Source organism: Cyprinus carpio, chromosome A6, assembly GCF_018340385.1.
Source record: "Cyprinus carpio isolate SPL01 chromosome A6, ASM1834038v1, whole genome shotgun sequence".
NCBI lineage: Eukaryota > Metazoa > Chordata > Actinopteri > Cypriniformes > Cyprinidae > Cyprinus > Cyprinus carpio.
The window spans coordinates 19,144,680-19,168,744 of NC_056577.1; the positions used below are offsets into that span (position 1 = coordinate 19,144,680).

Here is a 24,065-nt window from a genome sequence, read left to right on the forward strand (position 1 = left end):
CAAACACATGATGACACACTGTTTCTTTGTGTTTTTTATTATTGTTTTATTTTACTGACCAAAGTCCCTCTTGGTTCTTGATTCCTTTTGTACCAGGATATGGAGTGTCTTGACCCCATACACTTCAAAAGTCAAAAATTAGTTTACATTGTAAAAAAAAAAAAAAAAAAAAAAAGTTTTTTTTTTTTTTTTTTTTTTTTTTTATTTACTATTCAAACAATACTGAAAAAAAAAGTATGATGTAAAGAAGGGCTGTGTATCAGCTACCTCACACATTATAATACCATACCAAACGTTGTTGGAAAATCTATCATATATGTGACCCTGGACTCAGATTTACGAAATTGAGATGTATACATCATCTGAATAAATAAGCTTTCCATTGATGTGTGATTTGTTATGATAGGACAATAGTTGGCCGAGATACAACTATTTGAAAACCTGGAATCTGAGGGTGCGAAAAAAAAAAAAAAAAAACAAAAATATTGAGAAAAATCGGCTTTAATGTTATCCAACTAAAGTTCTTACCAATGCATATTACTAATAAAAAATTAAGTTTTAATATGTTTACAGTAGGAAATTTACAAAATATCTTCATGGAGCATTAAGTTAATTTCCTAATGATTTTTGGCAGAAAAGAAAAATCAATATTTTGACCCATAGAATGTATTTTTGGCTATTGCTACAAACATACCCCAGCGACTTCAAACTGATTTTGTGTTCCAGGGTCACATATGAAGATAGAGTCTCAGTGAGACTCGAGTGAATCTGGAATATCAGTCCCTCATGCTGTTAGCAATTTAGTTATTTTGAGCACCACGACTTAGAAATGGCTCTGACTTTATGGAGGAATGTCAGTTTGGATGAGCTGCTATTTCTTTATTAACTAAACCATAGGAAATATGAATGAACAAATCAATGAATAAAAATATGGATAAGTATCAATGTAACACTGTGAGAAAATAAATTGCAATATATACATATCTGATTATATTGGCACAGCCCTAACTTGAAGATTCATCAGTGGTACCTGAGACCCTGTTTCTGAAGTGGCAAGGAATGCCCATATGGCCACATGTGAAGAATCAGAGCTCCAAACACTCCACAGATTCTCTGAGCAGCTGGCCTACTTTCCATGCTGCAGAGAGAACTCTGTGTGGGTGTTGCACTCGCCCAAGCGGATCACCGTGATTCCGTTCTAATATCGAAACCAGCCTGTGATACCAGAAACAGCAAGATGAAAGCAAGCATTTGGTCTCCACCCTAATCAATAATTAATGAAGAAAAGGGCGGGGCTTTGTTCTGCCAACACTAATTCAAATAAATGTTCACAAAAAGGTCAACATGCCTATTAACGCTTTGAAACCGCCAGGAAATCAGTTGCAGATGCTGATACGGCCACCATTTCTTCTTATGTAAAACCAGGAAGGAAAAGGTTTTTGTTACATGTCTCCTTCCTGGTTTCTAATGTGGCAATTTAAGTAAATTCAGCATGTTTTAAAATGCCTTCCGAAGCAAGCAAGGTTTAAATGTCTTTGACTGTCAAATGTTTTCCTCTGCTTTGCTATCAATATCAGATGAACTGCCTAACATGTGAGCATTATGACAATGCTGAGGCTTGTGTTGACTTGAGAGGAGACACTCTCTGACATGTGCCAGGCAGCATTACACTAATGGCATGAGTGCTGTGGAAGACAGCAGGTGATAGGGCATTGTTAGTCATCTCTGCGACCAGCTGTAGTCTCCAGCTGTCCTGATGAAGGCTGGGGTCAGAGGTCAGCTGGCCTGAGCACCACTCCCACTCTGCTATTTAGTAAAGGTCACAGGTCAAACTGGTTTAACATAGTAAATCTGAAGTGTATAGTAAGATGGAAAATGCACAAATGCACAACCATATTTGATAATTTCTCCCCCTGAACAAATGTGAAATATGTAAATCATGAATATTTTTTATGAAAGAGTTGGTACTAACTGAGCCAAAATATCGGCTTGTGTGTCATTAACAAAATAATAATAATAATAATAATAATAATAATAATAGTAATAATTAGGCTAATACTTTTAACAAACTTTTTAGGTTTGATATTTTCCACTTTATTTGACAAATACTATTTAAAAAAAAAAAAAAAAAAAAAAGGTTTGGGGTCAATAAATGATTATTGTAATTCAGCAAGGACACATTAAATTGGCCTATAACAATAAAGGGATAGTTCATCCAAAATGAAAATTACCCCATGATTTACTCACCCTCAAGACTTTTTTCTTTCAGGCGAATACAATCGGATTTATATTAAAAATGTCCATGGTGGTTGAGATTTTGAAGCAAAATAAAGTGCATTCATCCATCATAAAAAGTTCTCCACAAGGCTCCGGGGGGTGAATAAACATTCTGTGCATCCCTAGAAACTAGTTTTCCTGTAGCTGTAAACAAAACTTGGTTCTCACGAGATTAGCATATTCTCACTGGAGCTTACACTACACCTATGTCCTATGTTATCAGATGAAATTCCAATCTCTCGTGAACATGCATATGACAATTAGCAGAAGCTATAGATTCCGGTTTAAAAAGTTTTAATATTAGTATTTTTCTTACATTAATGCATCAATTCGCTTCAGAAGGCCTTTATTAGTCCCCCAGAGCTGCATGGAGCACTTTTTATGATGGATGGATGCACTATTTCGCTTCAAAATCTGGACCACCATTCACTGCCATTATAAAGCTTGGAACAGCCAGGGCATTTTTTAATATAATACTGATCATATTCGTATGACAGAAGCAAGTCATATACACCTAGGATGGCTTGAGGGTGAGTAAATCATGGGGTAATTTTCTTTTTTTTTTTTTATCAAATTTTTATTTATTTTTTCCTTTAGGGAAAAACATACAGACATGCTTCACAGAAATAGAATATAAATGTATAAATACATCCATTTACATACATGTCTATACATAAGCATATATAATGAAGCATAATTAACATAAAAAAAAAAAAAAAAAAAAAAAAAAAAAAAAATAATAATAATAATAATAAAAAGAAACAAAATAAAATAAAAATAAATAAAATCCCATGTGGAACCCACCCGCCCCTTGGATCCCGATCCCCATATCTCACTCGCAGATTAAATCTAAAGCCCACGCAGAGTGGTCAGCAAAGAGTGCCAAGCCTCTATTGCTGACTCTTTGGCACCGTGGACTCTAGCTATTGACAACTCCAAGTAAACAATATCCAAATACATTAAAAGCCAAGCTCGAAAGCAGAGTGAGTGTGGAGGTTTCCAGCGTGTGGCAAGTAGTTTTTTTAGCAGCTGTAAGTCCAGCCAACAATGCCCTTCTCTTGTCCAGTGTCAATCCCAACTTTGACAAATCATTCAAAATAAGTGTAGCAGGCGTACAAGGCAGTCTAATCTTAAAACAACTTAGAGAGGTTAAAGGCAATCATCTTCCAAAATTCAGCCACTGGGGAACATTCCCAGAACATGTGAAAGTAACTGCCAATCACTTTAGCAGAACAGAAATTACAAGTAGGATCGTCAATAACCTTCATTAAATGAAGCTTCCTAGGGGTAAAATAAACCCTATGTACAAAATTATAATGAATTTGCTGGTGATCAGGGTTTCTGGATGATAAACCTATATTGATCCACACTTTATCCCAATCAAATGCGGGTGACAAATCTGGAACATCTCTCCTCCACACTGTGTCCAACGCCAGAGGTCTATAAGCATATCACAGCAAGAGCCAGTAGAGTCTTGATACAAAACCCCTAGTGCTCCCGACAGAGTAAAACAATTTTCGAATTGGATGTGATGTGAGCGGAGCTTGTAAGGGGGCACCGTTGCTTTTTAGAGTCGATCTCAACTGCAAATAAAAGAAAAAGGAGGTACGTGGTATACCATGCTTGATGCAAATATTTTGAAAAGTAAGTAACCCCGCCTCCCCATAAATATCCCCAAGTGTACAAATGTTTTTTTTTTCCCAATCAGGAAATCGAATATGACAACCGCCAATCAGCAATCTCTCATTGTTAAATATTGGAAAGTGTGGGTCCCAGATAGAAAAACAACCAGCCAATTTCTCCACCCTCCTCCATACCAAAAGTAAATATGAAATCATAGGACCAAATTTCAAACGGCATTGATGGGGTGAGATTTTTGCATACAAAATATTAGTAAAAGAATATGGAGCTATCATCCGTTCCTCTAAAGTTCGCCAAGAGACTTGAGCATCAGGGTGAAACCAGGATAGAAGAGGTCTAAGTGTGAAGGCCCACTCATAGAACTTAAAATTTGGGAGAGACAGGCCACCAGCCTGCCTTTCTCGCTGCATGGTGGTGAGCTTAATACGAGGTCGTTTGCCATGCCACAGAAATTTACTTATTGCTGAGTGCAATTTGCCCCAATATTTAGGGGGTGGGGGAAGGGGGAGCATTGAGCTGACAAAATTGATTCTGGGCAGAATATTCATTTTAATTATGGCTACCCTGCCACGGAGCGAATTTGGAAGGTTAGACCACCTGTCCAGATCCGCCACCACTTTGTTAAGTGTTTTAGAAAAATTGTTTTTAATAATTGTCTGTATGGAGGAATAGATGTCTATCCCCAGATAAGTGAAGTTATTAGTAACTGGAATAGATGCAGGGATGGGAGTATTGCACATTGCCTGATTTAAAGGTAGTAAAGCTGATTTCTGCCAGTTAATTTTGAAGCCAGAAAGCTTGACATAAAGATCGAAGGTAGACAAAATATGTGGGATACATTGCACTGGGTTATTTATATACAATAAAATATCATCAGCATAAAGTGAAACATGGTGGTGTGTACCTCTAATGGAAATTGGAGAGATTGTGGGAGAACCACGGATAGCTTGTGCCAGTGGCTCAAGAGAAAGGGCGAATAACAGAGGGCTAAGAGGACATCCTTGTCTTGATCCTCTCAAGACAGCAAATGGGGAGGAGCTAATTTTGCCCGTAAGTACTACAGCTGTTGGGTTTTTATACAGGACCTTAATCATATTAATAAACGGCAAACCAACCCCCATAACCTTTAGCACTGCCCACAGAAATGGCCACTCCAGGCGGTCAAAGGCCGTCATTGCATCTAGTGAAAGGACAGCAGCAGGGGAATTTAAATCTTGAGCATCATGTATAATGTGTAATAGTCTTCTAACATTATCTGTAGCAAGTCTAGACTTTATAAACCCAGTTTGATCACTATGTACCAGTTCTGTCATATGGCCTTGAAGCCGACGGGCCAGTAATTTTGCGTAAATCTTTAAATCTGCATTTAAAAGCGAAAGAGGCCTGTAGCTGGCGCAATCAGCTGGATCCTTTCCTTTTTTAAGAAGCAGTGAAATTAATGCAGAATTAACATCCCTAGAAAATGATCCCTCTCTAACAGAATATAAAATCATCTCCAGTAAAAGCGGGCCAATCTGGGGCCAAAAAGTAAGATAAAATTCGGGTGGTATTCCGTCTGGACCTGGTGATCTACCTTTACGCATGTCCCTAGCAGCTGTCTCGCACTCCTGTAATGTGATTGGTTGATCTAATTTTATGGGCGTCATCATTACGGAGATGAGATAGTTTAACATCTTGCAGGAAATTATTGCAGACATCTTTATCAAAATTATTTTCCGAATTATATAACTCCTGATAGAAGGAGGCGAAAACAGCATTTACTTTCTTTGGGTCACATTGTATAGTGTTATTTTTGTTTTTAATGCAACAGATATCAGCAAAGTGCTCATCCGTCCGAAGTTTCATTGCCAGTAAGCGACTGGGTTTTGAGGAGTTAAAATAATAAGTTTGTCTGGTTTTGTGCATGAGGAATTCTGAACGACGCCTCAGAAGAGAGTTAATCTCTTTTTTGATCAATTCCTTTTGTAGGGTTGTGTAATCATTAAAATTATGTTGCAGGTAAGCATCAAGGGACTTATATTTTAATTCTAAAGCTTGCCAATTTAGCTGCATGAGCTTTGTTTTGTGTTGAGGCATATAAAGTGGTATTACTCCTTATAAAGCCTTTTACGGCCTCCCAAAGAATCCTTGGATCGAGAACAGAGCCAACATTAAAGTCCAAAAATTCACTAAAATTTGTTTCAAACTGAGCTTTGAAAGACTCATCTCGCAGTAAAGAAGTATTAAGACGCCATCTGGGGGCTTTAGTGGAAAATGGGCGAACCTTGACTGAACAACATATGGGTTTGTGATCAGACCAGGTCACCGGAATGTAATGCGCATTTTGAATATTTTGAAATAAATCTTTTGAGGCAAAGATAAAATCTAGTCTCGAAAAGGATTTATGTCTCCCTGAGTAAAAAGAATAGTCTTTTAAAGAAGGGTTTAACAAACGCCAGATATCGACCATGCCCCGTTTCGGATGCCCAGTGGCGCAACGCCTCAGATGCAAGATGTTGGTCTTTAGTCTCGCTGCCGCCTGTTCTGTCCATGCTGCTGTCCCACACCGCATTGAAATCAGCCCCAAGAACTAAGTGAAATCCTGTAAGATCAAGCAAGGATTTAGTTAATAGATGGAAAAAGGTACGATCAAATACATTAGGGGCATAAGCAGAAATAAGTGCAATGTTTTTTCCCATCCATACAGATCTTTGCTATAGCTATCCGACCTGCATCATCTGCCCAAGAGTCAATCATATCAAATTTTAGTTTACGTTTACACAATACCATTACCCCTTTAGATTTTGTTGCTGCAGATGAAGTTGCAATAGAATGATAAAACTTATTGGCTAATCGACCCACATCTTTGCCCAATAAATGTGATTCCTGAATCATAGCAAAGTCTATATTTTTCTTACGAAAAAATTCTAGTACAGTGGTTCTTTTGTGCGGAACGTTCAGACCCCTGGCGTTGACTGAAATAAGGTTAAGAGCTGTCATATGCTAGAAGGCTTTGTGAAAAACAAAGAAAGAGGAAAAAAAAAAGAAAAAAAAAAGAAAGAGTTGTCCCAACAACAGCACGAGAGAGAACCGGATCCATAAAAGAGAAACACCCAAAAAAAAAAAAAAAAAAAAAAAAAAAAAAAAAAAAAAAAGCCGAAGGTGAGGAAGCTGAAACTGTCGAACCTTCCTGAAAATCCACAACTGGATAACTAACTCAGAGAACTTTCTGACCACTCAAGTGCGGCAGCAGCGCCACCCATCAGCAAACAACTGAACAGCAGTAGTGTGAACACATTAAAGACATCCGCCATCTAACAGCGGTGCTATATCGTTAACAGACACGAAATCCACAGACCCCCTACCCAACATAACCTGCACACATGACTTATAACTCGGGCAGACAAAGAAGGAGAGAGAGGGAAAAAAAAAAAAAAAAAAAAAAAAAAAAAAAAATACTGTTACCAATATGCCCAGTCTACAAATTGTGATAAAGAATACCACTGCAAAAATAATATTAAAGGCAATAAATGAATAAAGTGGGAGACATGCAGTGAAGTATATTATAGATAGTGATGCGAGACAAACATCAAAAATAGTTAATATTAATAATAAAAAATAATAAAATAAAATAAAAACTCCAGCTTTATAAAATTCGGAATGCTAGTTTAAATGAACATCAGAGGAAAAACAGGAAAAACGGACATATATTGTATATAATCTTGCCCGAATCAGTCTTAAGGTTTCAAAAAAATAAAAAAAATATATGTAGGCCTATATGTAACAAATAAAAATAAAATAAAAAATAAAGAACGGGGAGGAATATCACCGCTAACGTTAATGGCCGGGGATAAGAATGATTGTTCTGTTTAACATTTTAGAGGTTTTTGATGCATATCAAGGCCTTCTTATGATCTTCAAAACGATGCTTAACTCCACCCGGCGTTGTAAATGAAAGCACTGCAGGATAGCCGATGCCAAACGGGATTTTGGCTGAGTGAAGCAGGCGTTTACACTCCAGGAAGGAATGTCTTCGCTCCTGCGTGGCCTTCGAGAAATCTTGATAGAAGCTTATCTTGTTGTTCTGCCAACGGACATCCCCGATTTCTCTAGCGAGTTGTCTCACCCGTTCCTTCTGTTGAAACCTCAAGAACCGCACGATAAATGGCCTTGGAGGGGCACCGGGCTTGGCAGGTAGAAACGACCGGTGAGCACGCTCCAGATCTAAGCCCCCTTGAAATTCAGCATGAAGGACTTCGGGGAGAGTGGCCTTCAAAAAACGATACAGCATCTTTATCCTCCACACGTTCCGGAAACCCATAAATGCGTAGATTAACTCGCCTGTCCCGATCCTCGTATTCAGTTAGTTTGGCGTTCAATTTTTCAACCTCCAAAGCAGAAGAAGCCGGGGGGGCGACGCTGCGCTGCTTCTCCGCCTCCTCTAACATATCGAGACGCACCTCCGCGCTATTTATCCTGGTTAGCATGTCGGCCAGCTTACCCTCCATCGCCTCAACTGCTCTTCTCGTTTCTGTGACGTCCTTGCGAATATCTGCAAAGTGTTTAGCTTGCTCATCTGATAGTTTTTGAAGAAGCTCGTGAATTTTAGCAGTCGAGATGGACTCATCCGCATCTTCACGTGCTGGGGATACAGGAGAGGCGTAGGCAGCTTTTGAGCTAGCGGTAGCCCTAGCACTTTGCTGATGTTGAGACGCATTTTCGTTTTTTTTTTTTTTTCCCGGGGATTTGGCATATCGAAAGTGGTTTGACGCTTATTAAGGCAACTTGCGGGGGAAAAAAAAAAAAAAAAAAAATCTCGTAAAAAACAATGCAATAAACTGCGGATGCCTATATATTCACACAAAATGTTATCTCGTGGCGCCGCAGCCCTCAACCTAATCAGCCATCTTGCTCGGCGTCATCACGTGACCCCATCATGGGGTAATTTTCATTTTTGGGTGAACTGTCCCTTTAACACAAAAGATTTCCATTTAAAATAAATGTTGTTTTAAACTTTCTATTTAAAGAATCCTGGAAAGAAACATCAATTTTAACAAAAATATTAAGCAGTTAGACATTGTTAATAATAAGAGATGTGCATTTATCACCAAACTGGAATTAGAATGATTACTGAAGGATCATGTGACATTGACAAATGGATTAATCGCTGCAGGAAATTCAGCTTTACCACCACAGAAATAAATTTCATTTTAAATTATTTAAACATATGACAGTTACTTTAAATTGTAATAATATTTTATAATACTTTTTATATTTTGTGTATTATATTTATGTTTTACTGTATGTAAATAAAGTCATGCAAGAGAGCAAGAGACTTCTTTCAAAAATATTACAAAATTTAACCAACCCCAAACCTTTGAACAATAGTGTCAAAGGAGGAATGGGATCAGGACTCAAACCAGTGTCATTCACATGAACAATCTGGAGCAAAATCACCAACCATGTTCATGACATTTCCTACAACTATGTGTGAGCAACTCATGTCAACAAGTGAAGACGTGGTAGATTACAGGAGAACTGAAACTGATAGACAGGCAGCTCCACAGACCCTAATCTTTTGCTGGTTCTATATTTGGAAAAGTACTGCGCCATCACTTGTCTGAGAACACAAAACAGCCAGCCCAGCAAAGTCTTCACTGTGTTAACATCATGTCAGTGTTCTTGACACATCACTGTTTGTACTAGAGAGCAGGCTAAATTTGGACCACACCAGAAGAGAAGCTGGACAAGACTACGGCTGCAACAACTAATCGCTAAAATCGATAATGAAAATAATCAACAACTAATGTCATTATCGATTAGTCACGTCTCCCCACCGCACACTGAAAACTTCTACCAGTCACATCAAATTACAGCAGTGAATAACGCATTTCTATGGACAAACGCATCTAAAAATAGTGGAGTGAGCTGTTGCGGGAAAGATGCGTGATCCACGCTGCCCGAAACATGAGAATGCTTTATTTTAAGACTTCAACTGTTTAACACGACTTGTCTTGTCTGGCACTTTGACAGATGCATGTGCTTTTTAATGTGTGAGATATGTTTCCTCAGCACATAATCTGCATTTTACGGTAATATCTTTTTTGTAAATGTTACATATTCAAGTGAATGTTTCCATTTTGCATGAAAACTTGTCCTTACAGTCTGCGTTAAACTTCAGACTTCACTGAACGAGCACCAGCACTCACATGCGCTTCAAACAGACAGAACACAGTAAAGAGGGAGAAAATTAAAATTCAGTGCAATAGTAGTAATTTTGCTGATATATCTGTTATTGGACGTTAAATTTAGGTTTAAAAGTCAACCTGTAATTCAAGTATTTTATGACAGTAATCGTTAAGGGATAACAGAGTGTGATTAAATATAAAAGTAAGACGTTTCTTACATTTACAGAATAAAGAAATGACAGTAACAGGTTACCAAGCGCTGTGAGCATCCTTGCGCTGGTGTTCTGATGATTCGGCATTTCCCGTAAAGGATGTCACAAACCAAATAACAGAAATGCCGCCCTGCCTCTTTAATTACTGAGCACACTGTTTCTAATAACGTGAACTCCACAGACGCGCGTGCCGCGTCATGTCTTTAACTGCCGAACACGTTTCCAACGACTGTACACACACTCGCGCCATTGATAACTGTGCACGTTGTTTTGTCTGACTGTACATGTACCGGCAGCGTGCAGCACCTGCCACCACTAAATTACATTATATTTGTCCCATATTGTCATTAATATACATACTGACTTCAACTTGGACCACTAAATAAATAGACTGCTATTGTTATGTAAGTATGAGGGTTAAATTATTTAGTGTACAGGTCATTTCAAGAGTGATAAACAAAGTGATAGAAAATATTTATTTTCATGCAATTTAAATGTTTAAAAATGTGGAAACCACTCATTGCATCACACCATCTCCTGACTGCATTATTATTTGTAAAATAGGGGCTTTATGGAGTGTGTGTATACATGGTTATAAGTATAACAGTTTATATTTCATTAATTTAGGGAAATGAACAAGTGTCTTAGCCCTTAAGGGACTATTTGGCCGACCAGCTTATTCCTGCTTGAAAAGCAAAATGTTATTGATAGTGTAAAAAACATCAACTTTGAAGCGCATGCTGATTGATGGACTAGCATTACTCAACATTACTTACTACCTTCCTGCAACACTACATTCAATGAAGGTAAAATAGTAAAAAGCATAACAATAGTTCATTTAAATGGAATCGGAAAATTTGTATACTGTAATATATATGTTGAATTTTGACATTGCCAACCTTTAAATTATGTTGACAGTAAGTAATAAACAGTATTGAGCATTGAGTAGTTGAGTATTGTGCATTTTTCCTTGCCACTATTTTTTTAATAGTTGTTTAATGATTTTAATGGAACCGGAATCCAAACTGGAACCATTAGACGGAACCGGAACTGGAACCAGAACCGGAAAATTTCTAACGATTCCCAAACCTACTCGTCTGCAACATAGATGTTAGAACACCCTATATGCACAGCAATGTGACCACATGGTGCTCCCAAAATACTTCTTGGAATGGGATAACTGATTAAGTGTTGTGCTTTTGCGAGATGAAGCAAATCCTCCAGATAACATTCAGTGAAGCACACATACCTGTTCTGCTCCTCTAGTTTGGCCAACAGCTCCACATCATCTGGGCTGAGCTGGGTCGGGGAGGCTGAGGAGGGCGAGGACAGTGAGGCAGTGGATGAAGCTACAGTGGTGTGCAGCGAAGAGGGCGTCGCCACCTGACTAGCCATCTGACTCACCGTATGCGACACTGAGTTCTTCACCCATGAAAGAGTCGAACTCAGCTTGCCTGCTACCTTGTCTGTCGCCACCTTTGGAAAAATGAAAGAAAAGAGCTTAATTGTAAAAATAAATAAACATCTTAAAGAATTGATTTAAGTAAGCTAAAGACAGCTGGATAGCTGGCCAATCACAGCACACCTTGCTGTTCAGAAAGATGAGCCTTGTGAAAATCGACGCGTTTCAGAAGGCAGGGCAAAGAGGAGAAACAATAATGTACAGTATGTGGAAAATAATGTGTTTTTTAACCTTAAACCGCATAAACATTTCATTACACCAAATACACAAAATAATGTTCTTTTTATCAGCATCATATGACCCCTTTAAAATTTTTGGGTGAACTATCCCTTTAAGAACTTGCAAACAAAGATGAGATTACAATTTAACAACCAGCACTAGCCAAATGCAGATTCTCTTTGCCAGGCACAGTGTGTGTGACCTGCAAGACATGTCGGACTGACATTTAGCAAGAACTGCTGTCAGTAAGAAGCAATGACTGACATCATATAGCCTATAGATTCACTATATTTTGATTAGGGGTGCTCTGATTGACCGGCTACTGATCACTATTGGCTGATAATCATGTTGGGAGTAAAAAGGCCGATCTCAAAAAAACGATCTCAAGCTGATGACGCTGCCGTGAGAGGTTTGGCACAACATGCAGCAGCACCGTTTCAGTCTGGCATGGGTGAAATAATTATAATGCTGAAGGTGAGGTACTCGCCTTTATATTTCTTCATAACTTCGAAAGTAATTTGAAAACCTTGTGTGAGACGGAACTTCACAAACAGCATGAGTGAATCACTGCGCGCTCTCTCTCTTTCTCTCTCAAAATACGCAAATGGCTTCAAATCACCACACATTGTCTGTCTGTACGCGAGCTGCACATTTGACACAGGAATTGTCACTTGCACAATCAAGGCAGTGTCACGTCGTCACTAAAGTTTATATATTGCATTACTTTTTAATTCTTGCCAGTGTTAAACCATTCAGCGCTCGAAAGAAAAGAGCACTTTTAGCTAAACAAGGCAATAATAGATGGCAGTCGTGGAGGTAGAAAAACAAAGTTTTGCTTGTAATAAAGATTTAAATGCAAAAGGAAAGGCAGTAGAGCTGACTATTTCTGTCAATGGTAAGTTTGATATAACGTAAGAAAAGTAGTTTAAATGTTTTGCTGCTTGCTTGAGCAACTTAATATATAAATTTAGAAGTAAATGAAAAACAAAAAATAATTTAATAATGTGTTAAAACATTTCAAACAAATATATTATTACTGTACTGTGTAAAAAAAAACATAAAAAAAAAAAAAAAAGAAAAGAAAAAAGAAAAAAGAACTGCAATGCTGTGTTTGTGGTTAACAGCCACGGATCAGCAGCGGACTCCTGTGTGAAAACACAGTCCGTGCTGCTTCCCCTCTCACAAAAGTCAACTAAGAGGGGAATATCACCCCATTTTCAAAAATGAAATTCAGGCCCTGAATAAATGTCTTAAAATTTGATCAGTTATATATGATAAAAAGGCAGCTTTAAAAAGATCAGTATCGGTGATACCTAATTTTGATTTTGCCTAATTCCTAATATTTGTGGCAATTTAAGATACCAAACACAACAAGTGATACAGAACAACGTACATTGGGGTTTCAGTGACATCATAAAAGACAATGCTACTTGTCCAAAGGAAAAATATTTTGGCTGAAAAAGTGAAAAAACTAGGAAGTCATCATCCACTGTGGCTATTTAGCAAAAAGGTTACCTTTGTCTAGTCCTTGTTTAATGTCTAGTCATTAAAGTTTTGGAATTAGAGGACTAATCATGACAAATTATCAAGAATCAAACCATGATTCATGGTCAACATTCTTTAGTTTAAATCCCAGACGTTAAAAAATTATATGAGTCATGTCCTGGACCACATTCCTCTTTCAATGAAAAACGCTATGTAAACAGGAAAGAAAACTGTAGCCATGAAGCCATTTCATGGGCACTTTAAATTGCTGTGTAAAGAGTTTTATAAAACACTCATTCCTTACAGCTACACGAGCAAAATGGTTTACTAGGTCATTTAGTTAGGTGTGTACACCATAGATTGGAAACTGATACCGCTTGTCATACTATATTTTCAAAGACGACCTCTAGAAGGTTTGGACTAAGAGAATGTTTGAGGTCGTTGTGTACTTTCCACCGGAACGACAGTAGTACAAACACTGACTCACTCAGACTGAATCACACTGGAGTGAAGACATTAAAAAGGCACCAAGCAGAAACTTATGTCAACTGACAGTACGGAAAACCTTAAGACAACTAGAACCAGCAGGCCAGGACACTGTAACATTAGAAAGCCAAGAACCCGTCCCCATCTAGGATTTCCTAGGTGTTCTTTGCTCTTACCTGAAGAAAGACGTCACCCTAACTGAGGTCCTTGCTGATTCCATAAACAAATCCACAGGAGAAATAACAGTTCAATCACAAGTGTATCCTGACTTCAAACACCATCAGCAGTTTTGCAAATTCCAAAAGTCACACTGTTGTGTAGGTGTCACCTGGGTTCAAAGTGCTCATGTAGAAGACATTGAGGCAGCTGTAAAGCAGACAGAAGCAGTATACGCTTCTGCCTTCCCTTTTTACAGCTGTAGTAAACACTAACTCATGCTTTGGAATTCACCCGACAGAGAAAAAACAATCCTTTTCCTGCAAAACATCTGTGACGTCGGAGCTCACCGCAACAAGCTTCACGGCATAAGTGAGCTGTAATGATAAACTCAGGGGAAGTCTACCTCTGCACAACAAAGCAGGTCTCTCATTTGCATGTGGCACTTCTCTGAATCCTCTACAATAGAGATCACGTTTCCTCTTGCGATCTCCATTTCTGACAAATTATGGCCACACACCTATACATGGCTTCTGTGGATTTACAAACCACAAACATTTTGTAGCATTCCCCAGCAAAATGCCTAGAAATGACTCAAAGTAGTCATGGTTGGAAACACCCTTTCTTAGATAGTGTTACAAGTCAGAAGAGTGACAAAGAAAGAGGCGGGACATAAACAGTAAGACCAGAACAAAGTGCAGTTATAAAAGCAGGACTGACAGGCGGGTCTGAAAAAAATAAAATACATTTACACTGATTATATAATAATATAAGTGCATAATTTTACAATAAAATAATATACACCATATATTTTATTTAAATGTCATGTTTAAATGTATTCATTTTAATAATTTTTAATATAATATGTTTCACATGAGCTCATACTGTACAAAAAAAAAGGGTTTACAAAGTTGTAAATAAAACAAAAATTATTGGAGTATGTTTTGCAAGAAAATACTATTTCATTCTTTCTATTTAAAGGTTTCACATTTAATTCAATGTTTTACTTAAAGGGACAGTTCACCCAAAAATGAAAATTCTGTTCTCAGGTAATCTATTCGAGCTTCTGTTGAACAAAAAAAAGAAGATATTTTTTATATTTTTTTTTTTGAACAAAAAAAGAAGATATTTTTTAGGGTTTTTCTGTTGAACAAAAAATAAGATATTTCTGAAGAATATGGGTAACCAAACAGTTAATGGTCCCTGTTGACTTCCATAGTATATGGACCATCAACTTTTTAAATGTAATTTTTTTTTGCTTTTTTCAAAATATCTTCTTTTGTGTTCAACAAAAGAAATAAACTTATCCAGGGTTGAAACAGGGTTGCTGGTTGACAATCTGTTCACATCAATCACTAAGTTAAGTGGTCTAAATGTATTTATATGTATTTTTACCGTCTGTGGAAGGCGTAGGACCATAAAATGTTAGTCTAATCATATTCCTCAGTCCGAGGGCTATGATTGGCTGAACTACCTGCCCGTCAACATATGTATTTGCATAGCTCTGCACACCCTGTTCTTGCAGACATGATACATCATCAGCATGAATGGGCCTTGTACTGTGTTTTCTCACCGGTGAATGAGACACGAGGTAATGCATTCAACCCTCCACCAATGCCATCTCTCATCGTGTGGCTGGTTAGCATCTGGTCTGCCTGTGCATTCATGTGTTTTGGAGGAGGCGTGGCTTTGGAGAGTGATTTGCAGGGAGTGTGGGATCTCATGTTTTCAAAAGGGCCTTTCGCACCGCTTTAGTTCCAGAACTAAATGTACAGTACTAAAGTACTGGGATGATTTTGCGCAAACTATTTCTCAGTACCATTTAAAGGGTTGCATTCGCACCGACAGTGTGTACTAGGAAGTGACGTAAACCAGTCAAATATAATAAATATAATTCGCCGTTCGCGTCCGGTGTAGACACGATGTAAGTTAATGTCGCTTTCTGATGCTGCGTTTGATATATATACGGGCCCCTGGCTTGGTATCGTTGGCAGAATTCGGCCCCCGGCGAAACCTAATTGAGGAACCCTGCACTATATATACTCTGCTATACCCTATCTTTGCTTTTTTGTAATTAACTGTGGAATTTACTAACAATTTTGGAGCAACAATTGTCCCCACACCAATTTTTTTTTATTATTCAGTGTACACAGTCGGCTCAAAGCTAGTAAAATATTATTTAAAATAATAGTAGTAAAAATGTAGTAGGCTGTTAGCTGAATTAGACTTACATAATTTTAAAAGAAATGTTTGTTTTATTTGTATTTTTTTTCTATTGTATTTGTCCTCTGCTTTTTTGTTTTTATTGTATTACTGACAGTTAAATTATTTTTAATAATTTTTGAGGACTTTAGATTTTTACTAATATGAGTTACCCTGGCATTCTGCTGTGGTATTGAGAATTGTGAAATTTCATCTAAATTGGTCTCTAAAATGTAGATGTCATTTCAACCTTATTTAAAGAAAATATTTGAAATACACTATATTGCTCTCTTTAAATAAACCAATCATATAAAGTTTTGTTCATGTGGCCCAATAATCGTGTTAAATAACCGTGATTACAATATTGACCAAAATAATTATTATTATTGCCATAATCGAGCAGCCCTATGTTCTGATACTAAAACATAATGACAACAGGGCTGGACAAAAATTCAATATCAATATGTATCGCGATATAATTTTTTTCAATAACGGTGATATGATTTTTAAACACATTTCCGATATTTCGATACATTACAGGTGTTTCCCATACATTGATTTGTTTTTGACGTTTGACTTCCATGAATAAACATGAGCACTGCACATTTTAAAAGCATAACACGGCGCGGGTGTTTTATATAAATGTATCTCTGAAGGAATTAGATTGTCTTCAGAAAAGTTTCGATACCATTTTCATTTTATCTGATAAAGAAGCGTTCATGAGCGGAGCTGATTTGATTACAGCCGTTCCTGGAGAAACCGCTGGTGCTACCCAGTTTTTATACAGGCTATGGTTCTACCGCTCTCACAGCGCCTCCTGCTGGCAGACAATCAGTTTGGATTTTAGCCCGTCTCCAGCAACATGCTTTTGTTGTTGCTCTTTTTTTCTGCAGCAACTCAGAGCACTTTTCATACTCTTTATACTGGCTAAAGCACATTTGTTTCAGTCTATAAGAATAATCAGCATACACTACCAGTCAAAAGTTTTTGAACAGCAAGATTTTTAATGTTATTTATTTTATTTTTTTAAAGAATTCTCTTCTGCTCACCAAGTCTGCATTTATTTGATCCAAAGTACAGCAAAAACAGTAACATTTTGAAATATTTTTACTACTTAAAATGACTGCTTTCTATTTGAATATATTATAAAATGTAATTTATTCCTGTGAACAAAAAAAGTTGAATTTTCAGCAACATTACTCCAGTCTTCAGTGTCACATGATCTTCAGAAATCATTCTAATATGCTGATTATCAATATTTTAAACAGTTGAGTACATTTTTTTTTTTTCAGGATTCTTTGATGAATAGAAAGATCCAAAGATCAGCATTTACCTGAAATAAAAACCTTTTGTAACATTATACACTATTCCGTTCAAAAGCTTGGAGTCACTATGATTTCTTTTCTTTTTTCTTTTCTTTTCTTTTCTGGAAATAAATGATAGAAATTAATACTTTTATTTAGCAAGGATGCTTTAAATTGATCAAAAGTGATGATAAGTCATTTATAATGTTACAAAAGATTTCTATTTTCAAAGTAACCTGAAAAAATCTGCTCGGCTGTTTTCAACATATTAATGATTTTTGAGCAGCAAAATGGATCATGTGACTGGAGTTATGATGCTAAAAATATAGCTTTGAAATCACAGGAATAAATTGCATTTTCAAATAGAAAACAGTTATTTTATATAGTAAAAATATTTCAAAATGTTACTGTTTTTGCTGTATTTTGTATCAAATAAATGCAGGCTTGGTGAGCAGAAAAGAATTCTTTAAAAACATTTAAAATCTTACTATTCAAAAACTTTTGACTGGTAGTGTATGTTAGGCTATAGTTTGAAGTTAAAGATATTAATATTAATTAGGTGAGTCTGAGACGATTATTTGGCAGTGATTTCACATTTCTTGTTTGTATGAAGGCTAAATACAAATAAAAGGTGAACATTAATTTATTTGTGCTGTTTTTTCTTTTTTCTAAAATATTATATGGTTTTATATTCACTATTATAGGTGTCAGACTTGGCAAGTTCATTTTTTATAAGTTTGTATGCACAGACATCTGTTGTTTGCATTCTTGGTAGTGTTTACGAGGGTTTTTTAATAGTGTTCATATCGATATTGGAATTATATCGTATCGACCGAAATTAAGAAATATATCGTGATATAAATTTTGGCCATATCGTCCAGCCCTAAATGACAATAACAAATAATATGAATTACAACTTTTAGTTGGGTAAGAATAAACCTATTCATATGCAACAGATGAGCTGGCATCTCATAAGCCACATGCCTCCTCCTCACATTGTGTAGGGTAGTGTTGTCAAAAGACCCGGTACTTCGGTACAAAGTCGGTACTAAAAAAACGAAAGTTTTACGGTACCAGTTTAAGTACTGGTTGCGCTGATCTTGATCTGAAAGGTGCACAGATGTGCTCTCTTCATAAAAGCACTGAGATGAGGTGACCTCAAAAGGAGGAAACACACCAAACTAACAAAACACAGAAAAGACAGACACCCAGATCAAATGAAAGAGTTCAAGCAGGTAAGTTTCACAGTGTTTCCCATACATTGGAAATTATCAAAAGTGACCGCAATAAACAGATTTTCCAAAAGGCGTTGACTTCGTTGAATAAACATGCGCACTGCACGTGTCAAAGTCTAAACCCGGTGCGGGTGTTTTTATATCACTGTATTCTGAAGAAAATCAATTGTCTTCAGAAAATTATGGATGTCATTTTCATTTAATCTTGCCTGTAATGCCTGAGCAGTGTTTGTGAGTGCAGGCTCAGTGCTTATTTGATTACAGCCATTACCGGGCCAGCTTAAAGGGCCAGCGAGATCAACTGAGATTATTTTCATCTTTTCCTTTTTCTTTTCACTCGATGTTGTTTATGAGGAGTGTAAGTTAATTTTACTCATACAACAGCCGCGACTGCAGCAGAGGGGAGACGATGGTGGTGCTAATATGGTGAGTGCAATAATTTAACGACCACGTTTAATAGACATGGCCATTGTTTGAAAGAGTAAGTTTAAATTAATTAACGGTATAAATACAAAAACGGATGAATATACTTCTGTTCCATCAAGGTTCAGAGCCCTCTTAATGACTATCTTGTTTTTGAAGGAAGAAGAAATGGAAGAGATGTTTTGGAAGTGTAAGAATGGCCCTCATAACTGTGAAAAGAGAGCAAAGCTAACGTTATATAAACATTATCCCCCGGTTTCATGGAAGTTTCAGAATAAAATGCATGTTCAAGCTGTCTCAACTGAAAATATCTGGTACTGGCACATCTTAAAATATGTCAATGCCATTGTTGTGTCTCCAGATGCACACCAGTAAAGTTCTTAAGGCATTTTTATAGAAGTTATTTTAACATCCTGATTTAACCAAGGCCTAGTTCTGGCTTAAACTAAGCCCTGTCTTTGAAACCCTGTCTCTATGTACAAACATGAAAGTTATACAAGAATGAAACAATGTCGTTGGTCACATCAGGCATGTACATACATTTAAATTACTTTATGCACTAAAATGTTCTCTAATGCCACCTCACAGCAGAACTCCAGATCGGCAGTATGTCATTTGGGTTAACTGAGACCTGTTCTGAGGAGGATCACTTTATTGACAGGTACACTGCTCAATTAAATGTAAACACCAAAACCAAACTCAACAATAAAGACTGTAACTTTAATGTTTGATCTTCACAGAAAAGTTGTCAACGACAAGCCTGACATCACCCACATCACCACCCATTTTTACAGTAAACCAGGTATGTATAAGTACATTTATGCCATGTTGTATTTGCCATAATTACACGATTCCAACTTGGAAAAAGAATTCATGTCCTTGTAGAACTCATAATTACCGTTTGTAATCTGGGAATTTTCTGAGTGCTTCTACTTGCATCACGAGACTGTACCTGACTGCTGCGGATTAATTTAGGCATCGATAGTGTTGCCATAGAAACGCACAATTCCCGGTCCAAGGACATGAACAGCTCCAAGTAGAACATGGTGTGAAGGCAGCATATGATCTTTGCTTGACTTACAGTTATTATCTAACTGACTTGATAATGTCTTTATCGATCTGTTTCTTCCTCTGTTAGGATGCAGCTGACAGGGCAGATTCCAGTAAGAATCCTCAGTGTTGATCAAGCAAGTCCACATCTAACCCATCTAGAGTGGGAATCCAATATTGTGGAATAAAACCACATAGTTTTGATGCCGTTTGTTGTGATTCTGAGATAAACTGTTTTATGTTAAGTTTGTTAAACTAGATTTTTCATGTTTTATGGGGAATTTTTTTCAGATAAAAATTCATATTTTGTTGTGTTTTCAAATTAACATTTGGAATTGAATTAAAATAAAACAGAAAATTGCATGAATGTTCCTTTATTTGTTTGCTTTTTTTCTTAATTTTCTAGTTTAACAAATTGGAAAAATAAAACAACTGATAGAAATGTAACTTGTAAATTACACTGAAAAATGTTTCATTCATCCAATTAAAAAAAAATAGGGTAATGATTTCACATCTATATTTTTTATATAAATAACTTGCCCTAAACAATATTTTCTATTGTCTTATGTCTATGAAAATTATAAAAAGAAATTTCTTAAATGAGAATTTTTGTTTTGATTAAATCTGTATTTTTTTGTTTGGATCAAAAATAGAATTTAAATTAATTGACTTTCTTCAACAAGAAAATTATACTTTGTGCCAAGAGGCTTTTTAATGAATTGTTAATCTAAAATATGTGTGTTAGAGAATGTACAAATTAAAAAATGTTTGTGTCATTTCAGTCAGAAAAGCAGTTCTGGGTTTTTTTGTTTTTTTTTTGCTAACTTAGTTGTTATTCTTGGCTTTAAAATTCAAAATCCCTTTAAAATTAAATATGTACACAGTTTGGATTAAATGAAAGTATAGTAAAAAAAATAATAATACTAATAATAATTAGCATTTTTTTGTTTTTTGCTTTGGTACCGAAATTGGTACCGAGAACCGTGGATTTTCACTGGTATTGGTACAGAATACTGAAATTTTGGTACTGTGACAACACTAGTGTAGGGCCCTATGATTTCCATGATATGGAAAACGCGGACAGAATCACGGAAACCAGTCATAAAAATTTTTAATAGTAAATCCCCTTTGTTTACCAAAAAATTAAGTTTGCTTAATTTTCAATAATTAAAAGAAAAATTAAATGAATGTTTCATGCCTTCATTTGATAACCAGAAAAATACACAACAGAATTTCTGAGGGGAAAAAAAAAAATCATAAGGCTATTTTAAGAAAACTTTAATAACAAATAAAATAAAACAAAACAAAATGTAATTTTTGTTAAACTTTTAATAAATTGATATGAAAATGTATAAGTTTTATGATTTTAATTAATTAGACATGCTTTTTGATTAATAACAATTTAATTTAACCATTAAAAAGGAGTTTAAAATGGGAAAAATTTAAATGGGAAAAAAACGGAATCCAGAAAATGAAAATGGAAAAAATGGAATTTGGAAAATAATAAAACCGATTTCATAGGGCCCTAATTGTGTACCAAACAGAACTGGCCAGTTTGTCTGAGATCTGCGTCACTCAACAGCTGTACCGCTTTCACACAGCTGTTTCTGTGCATTAGGAGCTGCACAGTGCACACACCACATCACAGACTGTATCGTTCTCTCAGCTGTGGCACATGATGTCTGACAGTCTGAGCATGCTGGCACCCTGAGAGAGGTTAGTCAATAATACTGTAAATAAAGAAAACATCATTTTGGTAAACCTGACTTAGACTCTCAGGGGAATGAGTATTTTCATACACAGAGGAGAAGAGTAACTGCTAGGAAATGAAACAATTTCACTTCCTCTGCTCTGACCTTCTAAATGATTCATGCAGAGATGCTGGCCTATGTTTGCTGAGCAAGACAAAAAAAAAAAAAAAATTAGTTGAAGGTCAGGCCTCATGCATTTTCATTACGTTTAATGAAATTTACCAGGTCTCCCTCTTCTAACAGTGGAACTATTAAGTACAAAAACAGTTAAATAAAACGCAACGCAGACACAAATGCAATATCTGTGTGCCATGGTGACAATGAAAATGTCAGTTTTAGAAGTAAACTTTTACTTCTTTTAGATGATAAAGAAAACATTAACTAAGGGTGCTCTGATCAGGATTTTTGGAGCCGATCACTGATCGTCAATCACAGGAAGCAGTATCTGCCGATACGATCACCGATACCGATCTTTCTGAAGGTTTCTTTTAATCGTGTAACAAATTATTTATAGTAATGCTCCAATTAGGATTTTTAAATACATTCATTAGGGGGCTGAATTTAATTTTTGAAAGTGGGGGGATTCCCCTCTTATGTTGACTCTTGTGGGGTGGATTTTTTTTTAATGGGAGGGAAATTTATAGAAATTTTTCAAAAATATAGAATTATCATGTAAATGTTTAATCATGCAGTGCTTTTTTTTTTTTTAACAATGGACAAATTGTTGCACAATAGCTTACACACAGCACAGGCCCGATTATCAAATTACTTTGTAAGTTATTTAATAAGGAAATATGAATACCTCACCTTCAACTAGGGGTGGGACGGTTCGCACAAAAAAAAAAAAAAAAAAAAACCGACCCGTTTGGTTCGCCACACACAGTTCGGCACGCGCTAGGACCGCGGTTCAAATTAAATCTGACAACGCATCTGTAATAGGCTATGGTTTCTTATAAATAACACGTTAAAAAAACAGGGTTTTTCTACTGTACATTTCTGTTGATGGATGTGCATTCTGGCTTCCCAGTACATTACAACAACAGCGATGAGAGAAAAAAAAAAAACATTGAAAAACCATTCACTCTTGTTCAATGCGAATGCCGTGTGCTGGAATTTGAGCAGTCATTTATTCCATCATCACCCGGGTGCTGAGGCGCACATGCACAGGTGAGACCTGAACAGCACACGTTGATATCGGTTTAAACTAAACTCTCAGAACACGCGCAAATATAAAGCTCTCTCTAAAGTATTGTGTTTGAATGGACAAATTAACACAAAAATTGTCAAAATCCCCGTCTTGGTAAGTATCCTATAGCAGACATAGCCGGCTGAACGTACTGTATCAGTGCATTCTCTTAAAGTTACTAAGAGTCTTAATATTAATCAAACAGCAATAACAAATAAATCACTCACTGCTCTTGATTGAATAGCATTGGTTTCTTTAATAAAGATTAATCTTTAATTTATACATTCAAATATGCAATGCTGTATAACATTTGATTACTTTATTCATTTTCTGTACCTAAAAACTAGACCTACCTAAAAAAAAAAAAACATGAACAATCACTGCTTATTTTATTTGGATCTTTACTCTTTTGTATTTATTTGTGCTGTTGCTTGTAGTTAGATAGAATATTATTTTTTATTATTTATTATTCTTTATTTTTATTTGAAAGTATAGTTTTTCCATAAACATAGCACATACCGAACCATACCGAAACCGTGACTATAAAACCGTGATACAAACCGAACCTTGAAAAAGTTGAACCGTTCCATTCCTACCTTCAACATTATATTTATTTTACCCGAGTCGGACAAAGATTGAGACAGTGCACTGCATGCCATGCAGAACCTCTCACAGCAGGTGCGTTGTCAGGTTGAAATTGGTTTATGAGATCGGCCTTTATAGAGACTGATGATCAAACTGCCCAAAGCGATTATCGGCTGATAGTGACCAGTAGCCGAAGAATCAGAGCACCCCTAACATTAACTGCA

At 36.4% G+C, this 24,065-nt stretch overlaps 1 protein-coding gene across 7 annotated transcripts in view; it reads right to left on the bottom strand.

The window, feature by feature from the left end:
* Window positions 1–24,065, bottom strand: part of evi5b (ecotropic viral integration site 5b) — a 62,112-nt gene that overhangs the window by 27,976 nt on the left and 10,071 nt on the right. For 6 of the 7 annotated variants that reach the window (XM_042758271.1, XM_042758267.1, XM_042758266.1 and 3 more), the window contains exon 2: window positions 11,547–11,773. In XM_042758271.1, coding sequence (XP_042614205.1) covers window positions 11,547–11,773 — 227 coding nt within the window. Of the gene's footprint in view, window positions 1–11,546; window positions 11,774–14,125; window positions 14,477–24,065 lie in introns of those variants that run through there. The other variant, XM_042758270.1, reaches the window with a different exon arrangement.